We start from the raw sequence: 18844 nt of genomic DNA, 5'->3' as shown, positions 1-18844 counted from the left end.
ATAAAATGACAATAATTATTAATTTTCATCTCCAAATTTGTTCCAAATATTCTCAATTAAATCATTCTTCAATTGATGATGTATTTCCGACTCGCGAATCTGAATCCGAGTGGCACGCATTTCATTGATGCTTGGAGGGATGTCGGTACCACGAGACTTATGCACCCGTGAACTGCTGGCTACATCTTCTTCTTCAAATTCAGATGGATCGTACTGAGTGCCGTATCCATCTCGTTCATTTTCGACTATCATATTGTGCAGTATGATACATGCTCTCATTGTCATCCCTATCTGTTGCTGATCCCATGAAAGAGCTGGATTTTTTACAATCGCAAATCGAGCTTGTAAAACTCCAAAAGCCCGCTCCACATCTTTCCGGGTTGATTCTTGAAGTTTAGCAAATAACTCTGCTTTTGGATCTTGAGGTAGTGAGATAGATTGGATAAATGTTGACCAGTTTGGATAAATACCGTCCGTGAGGTAGTACGCCAAATTATACATGTGTCCGTTGACCACGTACTCTACCCTCGGAGCCCGACCTTGAATAATGTCATCAAAAACAGGAGACCGATCGAGGACATTAATATCGTTTAAGGTACCTGGTAGACCGAAGAAAGCGTGCCATATCCAAAGATCTTGTGAAGCTACTGCCTCTAACACAATTGACGGTTTTGTTGATCCCCGGGTGTACTGTCCTTTCCAAGCCGTTGGGCAATTTTTCCACCTCCAATGCATACAGTCGATGCTTCCTACCATCCCCGGAAACCCGCGTATCTCTCCAATATGGAGTAGTCGCTGAAGATCCTCGTCTGTCGGTCTTCGTAGATACTCATTACCAAATAACTGAATTATTCCTTCATTAAAATGCTTTAAACACGAAATTGCCGTGCTTTCACCAACTCTGAGATATTCATCAACCGCGTCAGCTGCAGAACCATAAGCAAGGAGACGAATGGCGGCTGTACATTTTTGTAGTGGTGAAAGACCAAACCTCCCCGTGGCATCTCTTCTTTGTTGAAAGAATGGAACGTGTTCTGAGAGGCGATGGACAATACGCAAGAATAATTCTTTATTCATACGAAAACGGCGTCTGAATAAATACGGCGGAAATGTCGCATCTTCACTGAAGTAATCATTCCATAATCGGTTGTGTCCGATTTCGCGGTCTCGTTCTATATAAGCGCGTTTCTTCGGCTTAGAGGGTTGGGCTTCCAAAATGTTGATGTAGGTTTCATCTATGATATCGTCGATAATTTCGTCCAATCTTTCTTCAACTTCATCGGATGACGATGATGACATTTTTTTAGTATCTCCTGGAAAAAAATTATGGTTCGTTTAACTGAAAGAAAGAAACCAAAATTTTGCATATTACTTCATAGATAATTAAAAATTCAAACTAAACATGTTTAAATTCATAGATAATAATTAACAAACGTTGATGATTTGTATTCGATCTAATGGAAACTAAGTATAGATCAAAATAAAACGTTGATGATTTGTATTCGATTAACCAAATGTTAATGATTTTACCTTGAACCAAGACGTTTAAAGACACGGTTTTACCTTCTCACCTTTCTACCTGTGCTATTTTGCTTGAACCAAGAAGTTTAAAGAGATTGAAAGAGTTAATAGAGAAGAGTTTGTTTGATTCAAAGAGAAGCATTCAGAATTTGATAGACATTACAAGTACTAATAAGTAGGGAAAGAGAACAAAGTTGCATACAAGAAATAAACTAAAACGATAAAACAGCTGCACTTATAGAAGTGAACCTTGACACCCGTGACTTCCTCCACACCCGTGACAAACTTCAAACTCCCGTGAATGCGATAAAGACCAACAGACTCTGACTACTCCAGACAGACACTCCCGTGACTTCTACACCTGCTAAAACAAATAAAACAAGCGTTAGTAAACAACAAACATGAAATAATTACTTGTAACAGCTAACTACTCGACATGTTACTACCTACACTCATAACATATTAGACATAAGTTTCAGCTGAAGAGCTTTTTCCATCTCAGTAAGAGGATCTTTTTTGGCGAGTAGACGGTCAAGCAACTTCTGCTTAGAGAGTTTATCTTTCATTTCCATTATGACTTGTATTTGAGACAAGGACTCTTCTGCAACACTCTTCTTCTTCTTCGTAGCAGCTTTAGCTGCCTTGACCCCCACGGGTCTAACCACTTCTTCTTCTCTAACACCCTCCACCCCTTTGCGCTTTTCCTTCCCACTCCCCTTAGCCAAATAGGTAGAGGACCATTTCTGGTCATGCCTCAACTCTCTCCAGGCATGTTCCATGCTAAACTTGACCGAGTACTGATTGGAGAAGTTATCCAAAGCAGCTATCATGACATCATCATCGTTTTGCCCACTACTCTGCTCCCTCAGTGCTGTGTCATAGCAGCCTACGAACTTGCACACTTGCTCGTTAATCCGAGCCCACCTCTGCTTGCACTGACCAAGCTCTCTAGGCACTGTTCCCACCAGTTGAGGGCTTTTGTTGTAGTAGTCAACAATGCGGCTCCAGAACCTAGCAGCTTTCTGCTCATTGCTCACCACCGCATCCTTACTCGTGTTAAGCCAAGCTCCGATTAGGATTTTGTCCTCCTTAGTAGACCAAGGCCTCCTCTCCTTCCTAACAGGAGAGTCCACAGCAGGAGACGCATCAGGACCTTGGGTCCCGAACCAAAAAGGTTCGGGTGAATCAAGGTCCACTGGGGACTGAGATTGACTAAACAGGAGGTTAACATAACTTGTATTGTTCGCAGCCATGTTTTCAGATTTGTCTAACTCAGAATTTTGGTAGCTAACTTAAGTAGGGGAGCTTAAACTAAGAAACATTTAAAGTTGCAGTTGGGAAGCTAACTAGTTCTATTAAACACCAATCAAATCAACCTAAGACCCATTTGTAAAGCTGGAAAACATTATAACCAATCAAATCCGAGGCGTTGAAAATTTTAAAGAGACTATGAAGGTTTAGGTACTTGCATTTATATTTGGTAGCTACTTGCATTTATATTTGAAACAAAAGAGAGAATGAAGGTTTAGTATTGTACCTAGTTAAAGAGACACTGCTTTTGTAGACTTTGCTTTACGTCTTCGAACTTATTCCTGCAAATAAATGAGATCAAACAGTCACAACGTTATACAAAATGGCTTTAACAATACCAAAGCAGAGTACACATACTTACCAGACATGTACATGACCGCGAAACCTAAAAGAACGGTCAAGACTGAGACCATTATCCTCATATAGGGCTTCTTGACCGCCCATACGCTCTTCTTTTGCTCGCAGACGGTCTTCTGTAGCTCACAAACTGTCTTCTGTAGCTTAACCACGTTCTGATCACACTGAAAAGCTTGATCCTTAAGCAGCCTCATTTCTCTCTTAACCTCAGTCATCTCCTCCGTAACAGCTACGTCCCACCATTTCCAAATGTGGCATTCCCCATCATCCACATTGGGGCAGGTGTAGTACCTTCTCCCTGGATCTTTATGCGTGTGAGATCTGGCAATTTCCGGCTCAGAACCACAGTAGCAAGTCGTCGGTATTCCATCGTCAGCCTCGGGTGAAGGTGTGTACTGAAACGACTCTGCAATGTACAAACTACTCTCAGCTTCATCCTTGTAAATTTGAGCTTCTGCTTCAAGAAGATACGTCAAGTCAAGCTCGTCTGATGAAGAAGGCTGTGTGTATGAATAATCTTGTCCCATGATGACTAAACCTGAAAAAAAAATGTTTACGCAGTGAGAATAAGACAAACAAACGCAAAAGACATGAACAGATTTATAGCAACACATAACAAACATATAACAAACAAATGAATGACCACCCGTTCCATCTCTGAAACCATCAAATTATTTTCGGGTTGAACCCCATAATCGATTGAAAACCGTTTATCAAAACATCCCCAAATCTTTTCGAATACACCTAAGCCGAACCCAAAGTCGCGACCCAACTAGAAACCCTAATCGATTCAAAATACAAATATGAAATAGAAAACACGAATGAGAACGAAATCAATCTCCCCAAGAAGAAACCCTAATCGATTCAAAATCCATATATGAAATCTAAACCACAAATGAGAACGAAATCAATCTCCCCAAGAAGAAACCCTAATCGAATCAAGAGAGGAACCCACTGATTTACCTGATCTTCGCCGAGGATCGGAATCGCCGTTGAGCTTTTGTTTTTCCTTCACCGTGATGATTTTTTCACCACAAATAAACACGAGATTATTCAGCGTCTCAAATGCCACGTCGATAAGGATTGGGTATCGAAAACCTCTTCCATAAGGATTAATCCTTCTCAATACGAGCCCATTTATTATTATTATAATCCAAAACCCATAAGGACTTGGGCTTAAGGATTCGATAAATACACCGTTGTAGTTGCTCTAAGGGGTCCCCATAGAAAAAAAGTAAATTTGTCAAATCGCCCCAAAGTTTTCCATTCAAAATTTTGAATGTGCTCTTTTCTAAAAAAAGGTGAAATGAACTTTTGGGTTTCATATCATAAATTTATTTGATCGATTATACAAAATACAAACTAGTGAACACTCAACTCATTGTGGATTGGTATTAAGATGACAATTTGTGAATTCGCCAAAAACAGTTGTTCCAACGTCCACATGATATACAGTATGATATGGTTGTTTTGTAAGATTCCTAGTTCTGTCAGACCTGATCCAAACGTCATGGCTTTGTCTCGTTACCTCAATCGAGTATATGTTTATAATCAAATGTCAAATGATTTTCTTTATAAATGTCGTTTCTGTGCTTTTATATACCCCGCAATATTGATGTATAAAGAAGACAAATAATTCAAAGCACTCAAACTATATGTACTTATTATGTAGGGACCTTCCTCAAGGAGATACTTTGCCAAGTTGAATATTCTCTTCAAGCAAAAAACTATGAGTTTCTTCATTCTATAAAAAGCCACTTTTGTATTATCGTTTCCTGATTCATGAAATCAATACTATTAAAAGGGAAGGAGTCCTAAAAAATCTACTTAGAAAATGTTGTTGCACTTATTCATTAACTAAATAATTTTGGTCCTACTATTAATTACTTCCATTAATTACTCTATTATACACAACTAATTAAACTAAGATGTTACAACAAGAAATGTGTGTTCCTATTTCTTCTCCGAATCTTCATTGCCATATTAAAATGTATTAAATAGTGATCGTTTCATAAATATTCGTCAATAAATATTATATAACTATTGTCATTTTAAACACAATTTGTTTTATGCTATATCACCTTTTCATTATCATCTAATGGTAACTGAACAAATCCTTATAGCATCAATAATGAAACTGCAATCAAAACATATATTTATGTACATATTTAAATATCAGTTTGAATATATAAAAATAGTTCTAATAGTATGTTCACCATAACGAAACAAAAAACTTATGAATTTCATTTAATATAATAAAATATATTTGAAATAGAAACAATTATAGCTGACATAATAAAATTGAAATATGTTTTTTTTAATCAATATCATTAAAAGTAGATCATTCCCAAATTATACCCTTAATAAAAATTGCAGTTTTCTCAAAAATACCATTTATTTTTACAAAGGATTAATAAAATTCATTAATGGCATTTAAATCTTTTGGTTTTAGGCCTACAAATACACCTAAATGAATCTATAAATAATGGGCCTATATATATATTTAAAAGATATACTAACTTTAAATTTAATATAATTATAAATGTATAATGACCTATAAATAAATTAACAAAAATGAAAATATTATTTTCTTAAATATACATATCAATATATAAAATTGATCATTTGAATATTATACAGATTTTCAATACAAACCAAAATCCTATATCCTACATCATATATTATATACATATTTGAATATCATTTTTTCATGTATAGTGTCATTTTATACATAATATTGATATGACATTTACGAGTGTTCAATAATATTTTAAAAACTATCTTAAAATAAATTTTTAAATCTAAAATAAAACACAAACTTATAATAGGTTATTAATAACGAAAAATAAACTAATATTGTCATATTAATAAGTTTTTTATATTATCATTTTTTATTTGGATGACATAATAAAATTTCATCAAATTCTAAAGAATCACTAATTTATGTAATATTAAAAAATATATGAGTAATTTAATCATTTTTTTAAAAAAACACTATCAGATATTTTATGTTTTGCCGGATCAATGGTATCAGATTGCAGGTTAATAGTGAGTTTTTTGGTTTTTACCGAGGTATATCGGATTTTTAATTAACAAGCTTTGTCTGCAATTTATCTATGTCGGAAAAAGATATTGTGTCTCAGAATCTAGTCAATAAAAAGATATTATGTATTCTGAATAGAAGATACCATTTCCACATAGATTAGCAATGGCTCCAGCAACCATCCTAAGAGTTTGAGGGTCTTGAGCATTAGCTGCTGTTGATGACAATAAATCAATGCCTCCTTGATCCATAATCAGCTCTTGGTTGGTTTCTGAAGTTAAAGAAGTAAATATAAACTGGTTCATTAAACAAAATACAAAAAAAAAAATATAATATGATAAACTAAGTGAATGGACACCAATGAGAACAACATTTTATTACCGTTCATTGCAAGGTTGGCGATTGCACCAGCAGCAACTCTGTGAATGGTTTCATCTTCTGTATTTCTCAGAAGCATCAGTAATGAAGTGAGACCACCAGCTTCCACGATTTGTTGCTGATTTGCCTCTGATTTTTTACATACAACAAACAATTCAAAGATATAATTACTCTCTGAATAGGTCATGGTACTAAGAAAAATATATATATAGAAGGTTGAAGAAGGAAACCTTCGGCAGCCAGATTTGCCACTACTTTGACAGCATGAATCCTTACATCAGCATCTTCAGCTTCAAGAAGAGACAAAATCTTTTGCAACCCAACTTCAAGAGAAAAACGTTTGTAAGAAGCCATATATATATATATATGTTCTTATTGTATTTGAATAGAAAACAAACAAGGGATGGTTTTGAAAACAACTAGAGATTTACCTTGTTCAAATAGTTTAGCTACAGGAGGTTTCTCAGCATTTCCTGGATCTTGTAACTGAGGAAGTTTTAACTGAGACATAAAAGAATCTAGAGCACCACCAGATGTTTTCTGTGAACCATGTCTCTCTAGGTTTTGCCTTGTCTGCCAAACATATATAAAGAATGATTAAAACAGGACACCCTCAGATATTTTATCTAGAACATGCTTTTTGTATTAGTTACCTCGTCAGCAGTAAGACTCAACTGCAGTAACTGAGTATGCAGCGTCGCTATTTCCTCTTCTAGTTTTTCTTTTTGTTGTGTCTCAGTTTCCAACATCTTATGGAGTCTCATGATCTCAGAGTTTCCTGATACCTAATGAATTATAGCTCAATAAGACTTTTAAGTTTGAAAATAAGTAATCCACAGACAAAAGGAAAGGCTTTAGGGATATACTTCAACTTTTTTAGACTCGGTGAGTTGCAGTTTCAGTCTATTCACTTCCTCTTCAGCCGCCATCTTCAGCTGAGCTTCTTTCTGAACCATTCTTTTCAGTTCAGAGACTTCCTCTAATGCTGGAGCAATGGATCTCTGTAACAGAAAGGTTCAACGAGACTATATCTACAAGGATGAACAAATAACATGCATGACGAGAGAGAGACGTTACGTTTCCATTTGATGTGATGTCTAGGCCATTTTTCTCTCCGAGTGCAAGCCTTTCAGCAGCCAGCTTCTTCTGATTCTTTGACCAGTTCTCCTCCAGCTTCTTTATTGATTCCACGTAATCATTCTGATACCTTAGCTTCTCCTCCTACACACAACAACAGATATGATGATGACTGAATCCATACACCAAGAAAGGCAAGGTTCTGTTCCATCACGTACCTCTAGTGCATTGGCATATCTCTTTTCAGCCTCAGAGATTTGGTTATGTGCCTCTACGGTTATTCTCTCAATCTCATCAACGAATGCCTTCTGCTGCCTTTCGTTTTCCTCGATTAGACTATCTAGTTGTACCTCAAGCCTTTTAGACAAGCTTTTGTAATCAAACTCTTCCTTTAACTTCACCATATTCTCCACTTTCATTGCCTAATTAAATAATAACCCCAAAATTTAAAAACGTAGCCATCATAATAATAAGAATAAAGGAGTCACACAAAGAGATATGGTTCCCTACCCTTTGACCAAACATTATAGTGCTTGTTGTCTCTCCTCGGTGTCGTGGTGATGGACCAATTGTAATAACCAATGATGTCCTCGCAGTGCCTCCAAATGAATCTCTAAGCAATCTGGTTAGCTTTGAGTCACGGAACAGAACATGAGAACTGTTCTCAGCAAGTGCATTGATGCATTTGCCAAGCGCACTCAGAGAGAGATTGATAGATTTGGCTTCCTCCAGTGTATGCCCCTCACTTCCTGGTTAAGTATATTAACAAACACTCTTAACACAAGAAAATAAAAAAAATAAATCATAACACAAAAGTGAGATTGTAGATGTAAGAGTACTCAACCTGATTTACTGATACGTTCCGAGCCAGCGAGATCCACCACAACTAGTTTCCCCTTCCGGACAACAGGAGGCTTGAGAGATTTAGTCATGTGTGAGTTTCCATTACTTTCTGTTTTTAAAGAGCGTCTGACATGAACCTGCAAGTTTAGTTGATGAGTTGAATAAGCAAAAGACAACACTCTCTAAGTAAAAACATAGGATCAGTAATTATTCACCATTAAGATAGCATGACTACGGGATGACTCGGTGTTTAATTTAGTGTTAGCAGCGAACCGGTGAGCTTCTCCTAGTTGAAGCAGTTCCAAGAAGCTATGTTGGTCTCTAATCTCGACCAAGGTGGCACCTGGAAGAGAAACATCTCCACTTTTCGGGTCTTCAACTATGGCAATGTTGTCGTTAGCCGGATCAAGAAGGTCTTGTACTGTCTCCATATACAGCTGCATTTTACAAATACATCAAGCAAACTTAAATAAGAAGAAAAAAGAACAGCTGTAATGATAAATAATAACCACCTGCAAATAGGAGACAGATATAGAATCAGTCTCCAAGGAGACTTGAGCTAAAATATCCTCCATAGCACGAACCATTATGCCACGGTCAGCTACGTCTTCTTCCCCGAGCTGCCCAAGTGTATATGTCTTACCAGTACCGGTCTGACCATACGCCATTATCGTCCCATTGTAACCATCCAACACACCCTACAAAAAAAAAGGCAAAATCATCACCTAAATGTTTTTTTTTTTAATACCAGGAGGACTACGGTCCAAAACCATAACATGTAATATTAGTTTCGTCCCAGCGGTCACTTGAAATTGGGGACCTTTTGCACAATGGTCAGGGTACTTTTTGAGCTAATAACCTCTGTTTATTTTTACGGAGTTCTGATGGGATCCGGTTTACTAGCACCCCAACCTAAATGTTTTCAGCAACAAGAGGAAGAGAGTGATAGTGCAAATTCTATAATGTACCTCGACGACAGGTTTAGCCACAACTTCGTAAACTCGCTTCTGAGAAGCATACTCAGTAAGCACTTCATCGAACTCAAACGTATCAGTGTCCCAATTGTTTTTCCTTAGTTTCAACCTCTTCACCTAAAACGAATCAAAACATATAAACTGATTCGAGCTCTCTCCACATTTTCAATACACACATGCTTAGTGTGTATATATATAGATCACTGTACCTCAGGCTGTAACTCAACACAGTCAGCAAAATCAGCATCAGCGATCATCTCCTCGCCATTCCTTGGCCTTAACCTTACAGCTACACGAACCCTCCCAGGAACTAAAAAAAAAGCATCAACCAATAACAACCAAAAAAAAAAAAAAGCAGATCATGATCCAGAGACATTCTAATTACTGTAATAAACGAAACTGTAAAAAAAAAAAAATGAACAGAGGAGTTTTTTTATTTTTTTTTTTACCACCAGCGTCGCCGCCGTTTCCAGACTTAGAACCTGCCGCGGCGGAGGAGCCGCTACCGAGCGCGGCGGGGCTGCTTTTCCGAAGCACAGTCTTAGATTTGAGGGAAGGTTTGTGTGCAGCAGCGGAAGTAGAAGCAGAGGAGTGAGCTCTGAGAGAGCTTCTATGCGTACCGTTTCTCTGATTCACTGAACTCGTTGACATTTCCTCTCTCTCTCTCCAGAACAAAGAAGCTTCTTCTTCTTCTCCACCGGTTTACTCGAATTGGTTCCCCAAGAAAATTCCTTTCTTTTCTCGGAGTTTAATTTCTTGGGACAAACAACTGCTCACGAAAAATTACAGAGAGAGAGAAAGAGTTGTGTCTTGTCTGTGTGGGTAGTGTGAAGGGGAGGGAATCGTGTGTGGTTAGACACAGTTAAAACTAAACTATCAAGTGGGTCCCGGTTTCATTCAAAAATGTTTTTGACATTAATGCCCTTTTTTACTGGTCCCGTAATTTACCCGTGTGGTTACTACTACTACGTTCGTGATTTGTTCCGCGTGAATATCATTTATTCACGAGAGCGAGAGAGATGTGACCATTCTAAATGCTCTCTAACCATTTTTGTTAGGTTCGTGGATAGCCGTATTTATTGTTTATATGGATTCTTTATTTTTGTCAAAATCACATTTAAACAAGGGCTATCTAGATATCCTTAAGCGTTAAAAGTATTATTTGAATTGGTGTTGGTATGACCAGCTTTTATTTTGTTAATAAAGATGGACTAATTTGAATGAATTTTAAAATATTTGTTTGAATTCCTCCCTTTTTATAAAAAGCAAAAAAAAAAAACTAGAGGAAGATAAATAGAAAGGAAAGATTTTGGACTGAAAAAGGGTTAAAGGAAAAACAAAAAGGCAATGCCGACGACAATTAAAGGGATTTAAGGGGTCCCCATAGAAAAAAAGTAAATTTGTCAAATCGCCCCAAAGTTTTCCATTCAAAATTTTGAATGTGCTCTTTTCTAAAAAAAGGTGAAATGAACTTTTGGGTTTCATATCATAAATTTATTTGATCGATTATACAAAATACAAACTAGTGAACACTCAACTCATTGTGGATTGGTATTAAGATGACAATTTGTGAATTCGCCAAAAACAGTTGTTCCAACGTCCACATGATATACAGTATGATATGGTTGTTTTGTAAGATTCCTAGTTCTGTCAGACCTGATCCAAACGTCATGGCTTTGTCTCGTTACCTCAATCGAGTATATGTTTATAATCAAATGTCAAATGATTTTCTTTATAAATGTCGTTTCTGTGCTTTTATATACCCCGCAATATTGATGTATAAAGAAGACAAATAATTCAAAGCACTCAAACTATATGTACTTATTATGTAGGGACCTTCCTCAAGGAGATACTTTGCCAAGTTGAATATTCTCTTCAAGCAAAAAACTATGAGTTTCTTCATTCTATAAAAAGCCACTTTTGTATTATCGTTTCCTGATTCATGAAATCAATACTATTAAAAGGGAAGGAGTCCTAAAAAATCTACTTAGAAAATGTTGTTGCACCTATTCATTAACTAAATAATTTTGGTCCTACTATTAATTACTTCCATTAATTACTCTATTATACACAACTAATTAAACTAAGATGTTACAACAAGAAATGTGTGTTCCTATTTCTTCTCCGAATCTTCATTGCCATATTAAAATGTATTAAATAGTGATCGTTTCATAAATATTCGTCAATAAATATTATATAACTATTGTCATTTTAAACACAATTTGTTTTATGCTATATCACCTTTTCATTATCATCTAATGGTAACTGAACAAATCCTTATAGCATCAATAATGAAACTGCAATCAAAACATATATTTATGTACATATTTAAATATCAGTTTGAATATATAAAAATAGTTCTAATAGTATGTTCACCATAACGAAACAAAAAACTTATGAATTTCATTTAATATAATAAAATATATTTGAAATAGAAACAATTATAGCTGACATAATAAAATTGAAATATGTTTTTTTTAATCAATATCATTAAAAGTAGATCATTCCCAAATTATACCCTTAATAAAAATTGCAGTTTTCTCAAAAATACCATTTATTTTTACAAAGGATTAATAAAATTCATTAATGGCATTTAAATCTTTTGGTTTTAGGCCTACAAATACACCTAAATGAATCTATAAATAATGGGCCTATATATATATTTAAAAGATATACTAACTTTAAATTTAATATAATTATAAATGTATAATGACCTATAAATAAATTAACAAAAATGAAAATATTATTTTCTTAAATATACATATCAATATATAAAATTGATCATTTGAATATTATACAGATTTTCAATACAAACCAAAATCCTATATCCTACATCATATATTATATACATATTTGAATATCATTTTTTCATGTATAGTGTCATTTTATACATAATATTGATATGACATTTACGAGTGTTCAATAATATTTTAAAAACTATCTTAAAATAAATTTTTAAATCTAAAATAAAACACAAACTTATAATAGGTTATTAATAACGAAAAATAAACTAATATTGTCATATTAATAAGTTTTTTATATTATCATTTTTTATTTGGATGACATAATAAAATTTCATCAAATTCTAAAGAATCACTAATTTATGTAATATTAAAAAATATATGAGTAATTTAATCATTTTTTTAAAAAAACACTATCAGATATTTTATGTTTTGCCGGATCAATGGTATCAGATTGCAGGTTAATAGTGAGTTTTTTGGTTTTTACCGAGGTATATCGGATTTTTAATTAACAAGATTAAATCCGAACCGGATTATATACAATATATCGGATCTATAAGTTCAACCATGAATCTAGGTCGGATATGAAAACAAATCTTAAAACTCAAATATTATTATAGATCAACTACCATATTTCGAAGAAATACCATATTTTGAAAAGAAAAAAAAAACAAATGATAAAAGCCTAAAAACTCAATTGTTATGGTTCGAAACAAAAATAATGATAGTTTGTAAATCAGTTTTCGATCGATAAATGAAAAACAAACAAACCCGCGCTTTCTAAGCGCGGGTCAAAATCTAGTTTATATTATTATTACTATGGACCATTCTTGACAATGATATGCAAAAGTTGGCAACAGCAAACATAAAAAATACCCCAATCGAAAATCAAGTTCATATAAAAAGTATATGTTTTCTGGTGTAATTGTAAACCTCACGAATTGCAAAAGGTTACACGCCACTGATGCAATGTCAGATCATATGGTATTACATCATGGGCTGAAATTGGTTTCCTAGAGGTTGCAATGTCGCAGTAATTTTTTTCACTTCCCACCATTTTATAAAAGATCGAAAATATAAAGCACATGGTAAAAAGGGCAAAACATGGTTCAAAGTTAAAGGTAGAAATCTACATATTCATTTGTTAGTTCTTACAATTTTATAATAGTGTGTTACTTTCCTCTCTTTAATTTTTGGAGATTGTTTGATCACTTTCGGAATAATGGACCCATGATTTTAGTTGTAACCATCAAAGCAAGTTATGGTGAAAGGAACAGTTTACCATACCAAAGGGCAAAACACAACTTATATCATTTCATACTCTATCTCCAACCTCTTCAAGGAATCCAGGTTAATATAGCTTTGTGGCTTCACGGAATACGTAACAACTAACACTATACTGAACTTAAACACCAAACAGACGAGTCAGAAGATTCCATTAGCTTAATAACTGAACTTAAAACTTCTCAACGTACATTCAAAAGAGATAAAGATCATATTGTCAGGTAAGATGATTTCACAAACCAAATAATTTTATACACGTCTAGATATCATCGACAACAAACCTGACTGCTTCAAACGAATCAATCCTAGCCCAACACCTGACTTGTGTATAACATCTCAAATGCTACTAAGCATAGTGCTAGAAAAAACAATCCACGAAACTATCGCCCAAAAGCCTAGACGTTGTCTACGATTCTCCCATTGTTTTATACATATAAACTACTTTGACGGCTTCACTTTACCCACCATAAGCTATGTACAAGCTCCACTTATTCTAAGTTCAACAACTTCAAATGATTGAAACCTACTAAAGTAATAAAAAAACAAGTTAAAGCAATAAGAACACGAATTTCTGCACGTGGAAGTTGTTGGGATTGCGAAATCCCGTATCCAACTCTATCTTATCTTATTAGTACGATATTGTCCACTTTGGGCCTTAGAAATTGGCCCGCATGGATTTACTTTTGGTTTCCTTCCCAAAAGGCCTCGTACTATTAAAGTTGGACATATCTTTATATATTAGACTTTCCTTTGTCTAATTATCCAATGTGGGACTTTGATTGACATCTCTCATTCTCCCCCTCAAGCTAAGGACCACACACCTTGTGCCCTTTTTCCTCTAGCGAATCATCTCGGTGCCTTGTCACATCTTCGACATTCGACACCCTTAGTCGCAAGGTTAGTTTGAGTTGCTTTGAGAATGTTCTTCCCACAATTCCAGGATCTTCTGACTAATCTCTGCCGGACCTCCCTTACCACCTTGAAGGGTCCCGTTCCTACTCGAAGGGTATTTTGGTCTTCTTGCAGATTTATTGTCAACCGCTCTGATACCAATTGTTGGGATTGCGAAATCCCGTATCCAACTCTATCTTATCTTATTAGTACGATATTGTCCACTTTGGGCCTTAGAAATTAGCCCGCATGGATTTACTTTTGGTTTCCTTCCCAAAAGGCCTCATACTATTAGAGTTGGAAATCTCTTTATATATTAGACACTCCTTGTCTAATTATCCAATGTGGGACTTTGATTGACATCTCTCAGAAGTAAGCAAATTGGGTGATTCATTCAACTACATGACACTATATATCCCTCAAACCAAAGACATACAGTCTGATACACATAAACCCTAAGCTCCTTCGCATCTTTAGTTTCAGAGCTATCCAAGCTACACATTTTTACCACCATAAGCTAGACACAATCACACAGACCACAGCTTGTTCATGAGTCGTCTACAAAAGAAACTAGGAGAATCCTACAACTTCCCGTCAGTAACTAAGCTGTGCATGGCCACTCCCTAGTTATATGATAATTAACAAGCAATTATCATATTTACACACATGTGAGTGTGACGACTCCACTATTCACGACTATTTCTTTCCAACTTGATGACCCTTACAATTCCACCCATCTTATATTTATTTTCTGATAATCTATTATCAATTCAAGTACATCTATGTAATGATTTTGCTCTATCTATTAATCATGACTCATGAGAAACTTACATGGGAGTTTTTTTTCTTTTGAATTGCTTTGAAGTATCAACTTTGATTGCTTTTCATCGTCTTGTTTCCCTTGTTTACAAGCAACTAATTCCAGTTCGATTCTTCGTAAAGTAGGCTAAATAGAATTAGAACACAATCGAACTCATTAATTAATTTAACGTTACGCTGCTATCTTTATGTAGTAACCTAAAACCCTAAAAAGCTATAATACCATGTGATTTTGTGCCGCTTGTTTGATCAAAAAACGAAGAAAAACTACATGGACTTATCGTGACAGGGAGTATAAAATAAAGCAAGTGACTCAGCAACTCACTACGTACAAATCATACGTCTCCACGTGTCCGACCGACCACGACATGTTTTACGTAAAACCACAACTAATTATTGGGATATTGTAGTTTAAAACCCTTAATAAAAAAAAGATAAGCGAATAATTCAGATTCTTTTTCTTGGAATCTAAAAAACCCCAGTTCGGTTCTGTCTCAATTTTGATCCAACGGTCTAATTTTCTCTTCGTTACTCTTGATTTTCTCGGGAAACCGAAAAGGAAAACAGAGGTGCACAACAACCAATCTGAGGGAGACGTTTAAAAGATTTTTTTTTTGCATCTTCACTCGATCGATGACGTACGGCGATGGCATCGATAAGACGGTGCCTGAGCTGAAATCGAGAATGGAGGATCTAGAGAATGGTGATTATGTGAAATTAAGAGGAGGATCGGAGGATGAAGAAGAAGGATCTCGTGGTGAATCATCAGGATGTTCGATTGGGTCGGTGACGTCGGTGTGGTTCTGGGTTAAATTGATTTTCCTCGTAGCTTGTGTGGGTGTATTGGCATTTGTAATCATTAAATGGATTGGTCCATTTTTGATCGAAAAGGTTTGTTCTTTTTTATGGGTCTGATTATTCAGCTACTTTTGTTTTTGGGTTTTGATGTTTGAAAAATTAGTGTTCTTGTGTATTTAAGATTGAGCGTGTTTTAGGTTTTTAGCTTTCAAAAACTAAATTTTGGCGCTGTAGAACCTATGAACAAATGATTTATGAGTCTTGTGTTTTGTCTGGTGGTCTTCATGTTCCATGTTTGATTTGTTTCAAACTAGTCTTCAAGCAATGCTAAAAACATTACTCCCCTAGTTTATGTTGTAATGTAAAACTTTTTTTAGCCTGTATGTGTTTTTTTGAAAGGTTTTTTAGCTGTTAAATTGATATATTGCATTCCTTGAGATCAGCAACGTGAAGTTAATCCCTCAATAATGTTTGGTGTGTGTATTTCAGGAACTTATTCCGTTTATAAAGTGGGTGAGAAGCACATTCAGCATCCCTATGCTTGGTCTTCTCCTCTTTGCCTCAGTGGCATTGTTCCCAACCATTCTTCTTCCTTCCTCTCCTTCCATGTGGATGGCCGGTCTTACCTTTGGTTATGGGAAAGGGTTTCTCTTGATTCTGTCAGCAGCATCTATTGGTGTTACTCTTCCTTTCCTAATCGGACATCTCTTCCTCCACAAGATGCAAGTAAGCATCATCACAGTTACTTGGAGGATCTTATACGTTCTTTGGTTTATATACTTATTGAGCTTTAGATGATCACCTGCAGGAATGGTTGAAGCAATACCCGAAAAAGGCAGCAATACTTCGAGCAGCCGGTGAAGGAACCTGGTTTCATCAGTTTCAAGCAGTCACGTTAATCCGTGTCTCTCCATTCCCTTACATGATTTACAACTACTGCGCATTGGCCACTGGAGTTCACTACGGTCCTTACATCTTAGGCTCCCTTGTTGGAATGGTTCCTGAGATCTTTGTCTCAATCTACACGTATTTGTCCTCTATCTCTCTGTTTATATCTCTGTTTCTATGTGAAGACATGTTCTGCAGAATCTTGAATTGAACTGGTATTTTTTGATTATTTGCAGGGGAATAATGCTAAGAACGCTAGCTGTTGCTTCGGACGTGAGACACAGCCTTTCGGCAGTGGAGATAGTAGTGAATGTTCTTGGTTTCTGTGTAACCGCAAGCGCGACTATAGTCTGCACAATCTATGCGAAGAAGAAGCTAAGCGCAATGCAATCTGAAGAAGCAGAGACACCTTAAAGTACACACGCTGCTTGAAGAACTCTTTTCATCACCCAACGCTTAAAGAGCAATCACTAAACGTATCACCATCTAACACGATAAGTTTTATGTAAAACTGATCATATTATATAAATATATTTTGTTTTGTTTTGGTTTATATTCATTTGAAAATGAATATATCTGCTTTTTTCTTGTATAGATTATCAACCAAGTTCTGATTTTGTATGTATATCTTCTTAGTTTATCTAATTTTTTTTTTTCAATCCAACTCATGTGGCTTTTCTGTTTATGCATTCAATTCTGCAAAACGAAGCTCATAGGAAGTTAGGAAAGGTTACATAAGAGTGTTTTCGTATAAAAAATTTGGAAGAACAACGGTCAGAAAGCAATACATAAATATGGCGTTAAGAACTTAAAAAGAATTAGATTTTCCGACAGAAAGCATGATTGGAAATTGAAGTGAGACATTTAATGATACAATTTTTACAAAGTTCTAACTGAGAATTGTACAATGGATTTAACAATTCACAGTGCTATTAATAATGTCTCATCTTGAGAACAGTGTGTGTGTCTTCTACCTCATGATTCTTCCTTCAGTAGCAAAGGAGCTCTCAGAAAGTAGAACATTATTATCAGGGGGAAAAAATGAAAAGGAAAGAAACAAAATGATTAAACAAAACTGAGTAAAACAGAAACAAACAAATGACAGAAAGACGTTTACTTTTGTACACTCACTCATCTGTCTCTGTCTTTAATTCTCTCCTCTTCCCTTTTCATACCCCATAAGTTTCCAAAACTTTTGATTTGGACCTCAAAAACCTATGGATCTCTAAGGCCAGCTCCAATGGAACTGCAAAACACTATTTTAGTGTGATTTTTATACCAAATCATCTCCAATGGAACTGCAAAAATCACATTATTTTAGTGCAACACTAAAATTTAATACCAAATTTGGTGTGACACTATTCACTACACTAAAACACTATTCATCCCACTAAAACACTATTCACTTATTTTATTACTAAAACATACAATTAAATAAATGATAAATAAAAAACTTAATACATATAATATTATAAAATAGTTTTAGTGTAAAGTTTAGTGTTATGGTTGGATAAGACTTTGGTTTTAGTGTTAAAATTACACTAAAATAGTGTGATTTTAACACTAAAATAGTGTTTGTGGTTGGAGATGACCTAAGAAAACAAACCAAACTACATCAACAACCAAATGATTACAATCCATGTCGATTACATAATGCTCAGATATTAGTAACAACTACTAGTATAATAAAACAAATATATTTACACCTAGTTTCTAATCATTTAAATGGAAACAGATGAATGAAATGTACAATTCTATGTAACACGCATTCAATACTCTCTGAAACTAACAACTCGGTTGGGACCATAACTCATTTATTTACGTCATTAAATTAATTGGCAACTTTGGTTGGTGAAGGAGAGAATAAATGCTTTGGTAGAAGGTACAGACAAGCACACACTTACTCTTCTCCCTTACTT

The 18844-nt window shown here is 35.2% G+C and overlaps 2 protein-coding genes and 1 long non-coding RNA gene across 4 annotated transcripts; 1 reads left to right on the top strand and 2 right to left on the bottom strand.

The window, feature by feature from the left end:
- Positions 1-1616: 1616 nt before the first annotated feature.
- LOC117126216 (kinesin-like protein KIN-UA) lies at positions 1617-10467 on the bottom strand. 2 transcript variants are annotated; one of them, XM_033273882.1, is made up of 18 exons: positions 9954-10467; positions 9714-9814; positions 9499-9621; positions 9043-9228; positions 8746-8967; positions 8532-8667; positions 8198-8436; positions 7906-8109; positions 7688-7831; positions 7477-7611; positions 7264-7395; positions 7042-7183; positions 6841-6933; positions 6614-6739; positions 6378-6503; positions 3231-3727; positions 1968-2221; positions 1617-1882 (listed from the first exon to the last, which is right to left on the bottom strand). In XM_033273882.1, exons 1-17 carry the CDS (start codon positions 10153-10155, stop codon positions 2093-2095), a joined length of 2937 nt encoding a protein of 978 aa, XP_033129773.1. In that variant the 5' UTR covers positions 10156-10467; the 3' UTR covers positions 1617-1882; positions 1968-2092. The 2 variants fall into 2 exon arrangements, with proteins under 2 accessions (XP_033129773.1, XP_033129774.1); XM_033273883.1 differs by lacking the exons at positions 1617-1882; positions 1968-2221; positions 3231-3727 and adding an exon at positions 6260-6303 and having other exon boundaries at positions 9954-10362.
- Positions 10468-15664: 5197 nt separating this feature from the next.
- On the top strand, positions 15665-17570 carry LOC103872002 (transmembrane protein 64). The gene is made up of 4 exons (XM_009150342.3): positions 15665-16130; positions 16527-16763; positions 16846-17063; positions 17162-17570. The coding sequence occupies exons 1-4, from the start codon at positions 15873-15875 to the stop codon at positions 17337-17339; spliced, it is 891 nt and encodes a 296-aa protein (XP_009148590.1). The 5' UTR covers positions 15665-15872; the 3' UTR covers positions 17340-17570.
- LOC117125972 lies at positions 17506-18748 on the bottom strand. Its single transcript, XR_004448434.1, has 2 exons — positions 18518-18748; positions 17506-18150 (listed from the first exon to the last, which is right to left on the bottom strand). It is a non-coding gene; the product is annotated as an uncharacterized LOC117125972 (long non-coding RNA).
- Between the last annotated feature and the right edge of the window lie 96 nt (positions 18749-18844).

This window comes from Brassica rapa, chromosome A06, assembly GCF_000309985.2.
Source record: "Brassica rapa cultivar Chiifu-401-42 chromosome A06, CAAS_Brap_v3.01, whole genome shotgun sequence".
Classification (NCBI taxonomy): Eukaryota; Viridiplantae; Streptophyta; class Magnoliopsida; order Brassicales; family Brassicaceae; genus Brassica; species Brassica rapa.
This window is presented reverse-complemented; position numbering and strand designations above follow the sequence as displayed.

Excerpts from the sequence above, each read along its gene's own strand:
- LOC103872002 (XM_009150342.3), top strand. The coding sequence starts at position 15,873 with ATGACGTACGGCGATGGCATCGATAAGACGGTGCCTGAGCTGAAATCG. Across the intron at positions 16,131-16,526 it reads GTCCATTTTTGATCGAAAAG|GAACTTATTCCGTTTATAAA; the intron begins GTTTGTTCTTTT and ends TGTGTATTTCAG. Across the intron at positions 17,064-17,161 it reads ATCTTTGTCTCAATCTACAC|GGGAATAATGCTAAGAACGC; the intron begins GTATTTGTCCTC and ends GATTATTTGCAG.
- LOC117126216 (XM_033273882.1), bottom strand. The coding sequence starts at position 10,155 with ATGTCAACGAGTTCAGTGAATCAGAGAAACGGTACGCATAGAAGCTCT. Across the intron at positions 9,815-9,953 it reads AAACGGCGGCGACGCTGGTG|TTCCTGGGAGGGTTCGTGTA; the intron begins GTAAAAAAAAAA and ends CTTTTTTTTTAG. Across the intron at positions 7,396-7,476 it reads CCGAGTCTAAAAAAGTTGAA|GTATCAGGAAACTCTGAGAT; the intron begins GTATATCCCTAA and ends ATAATTCATTAG.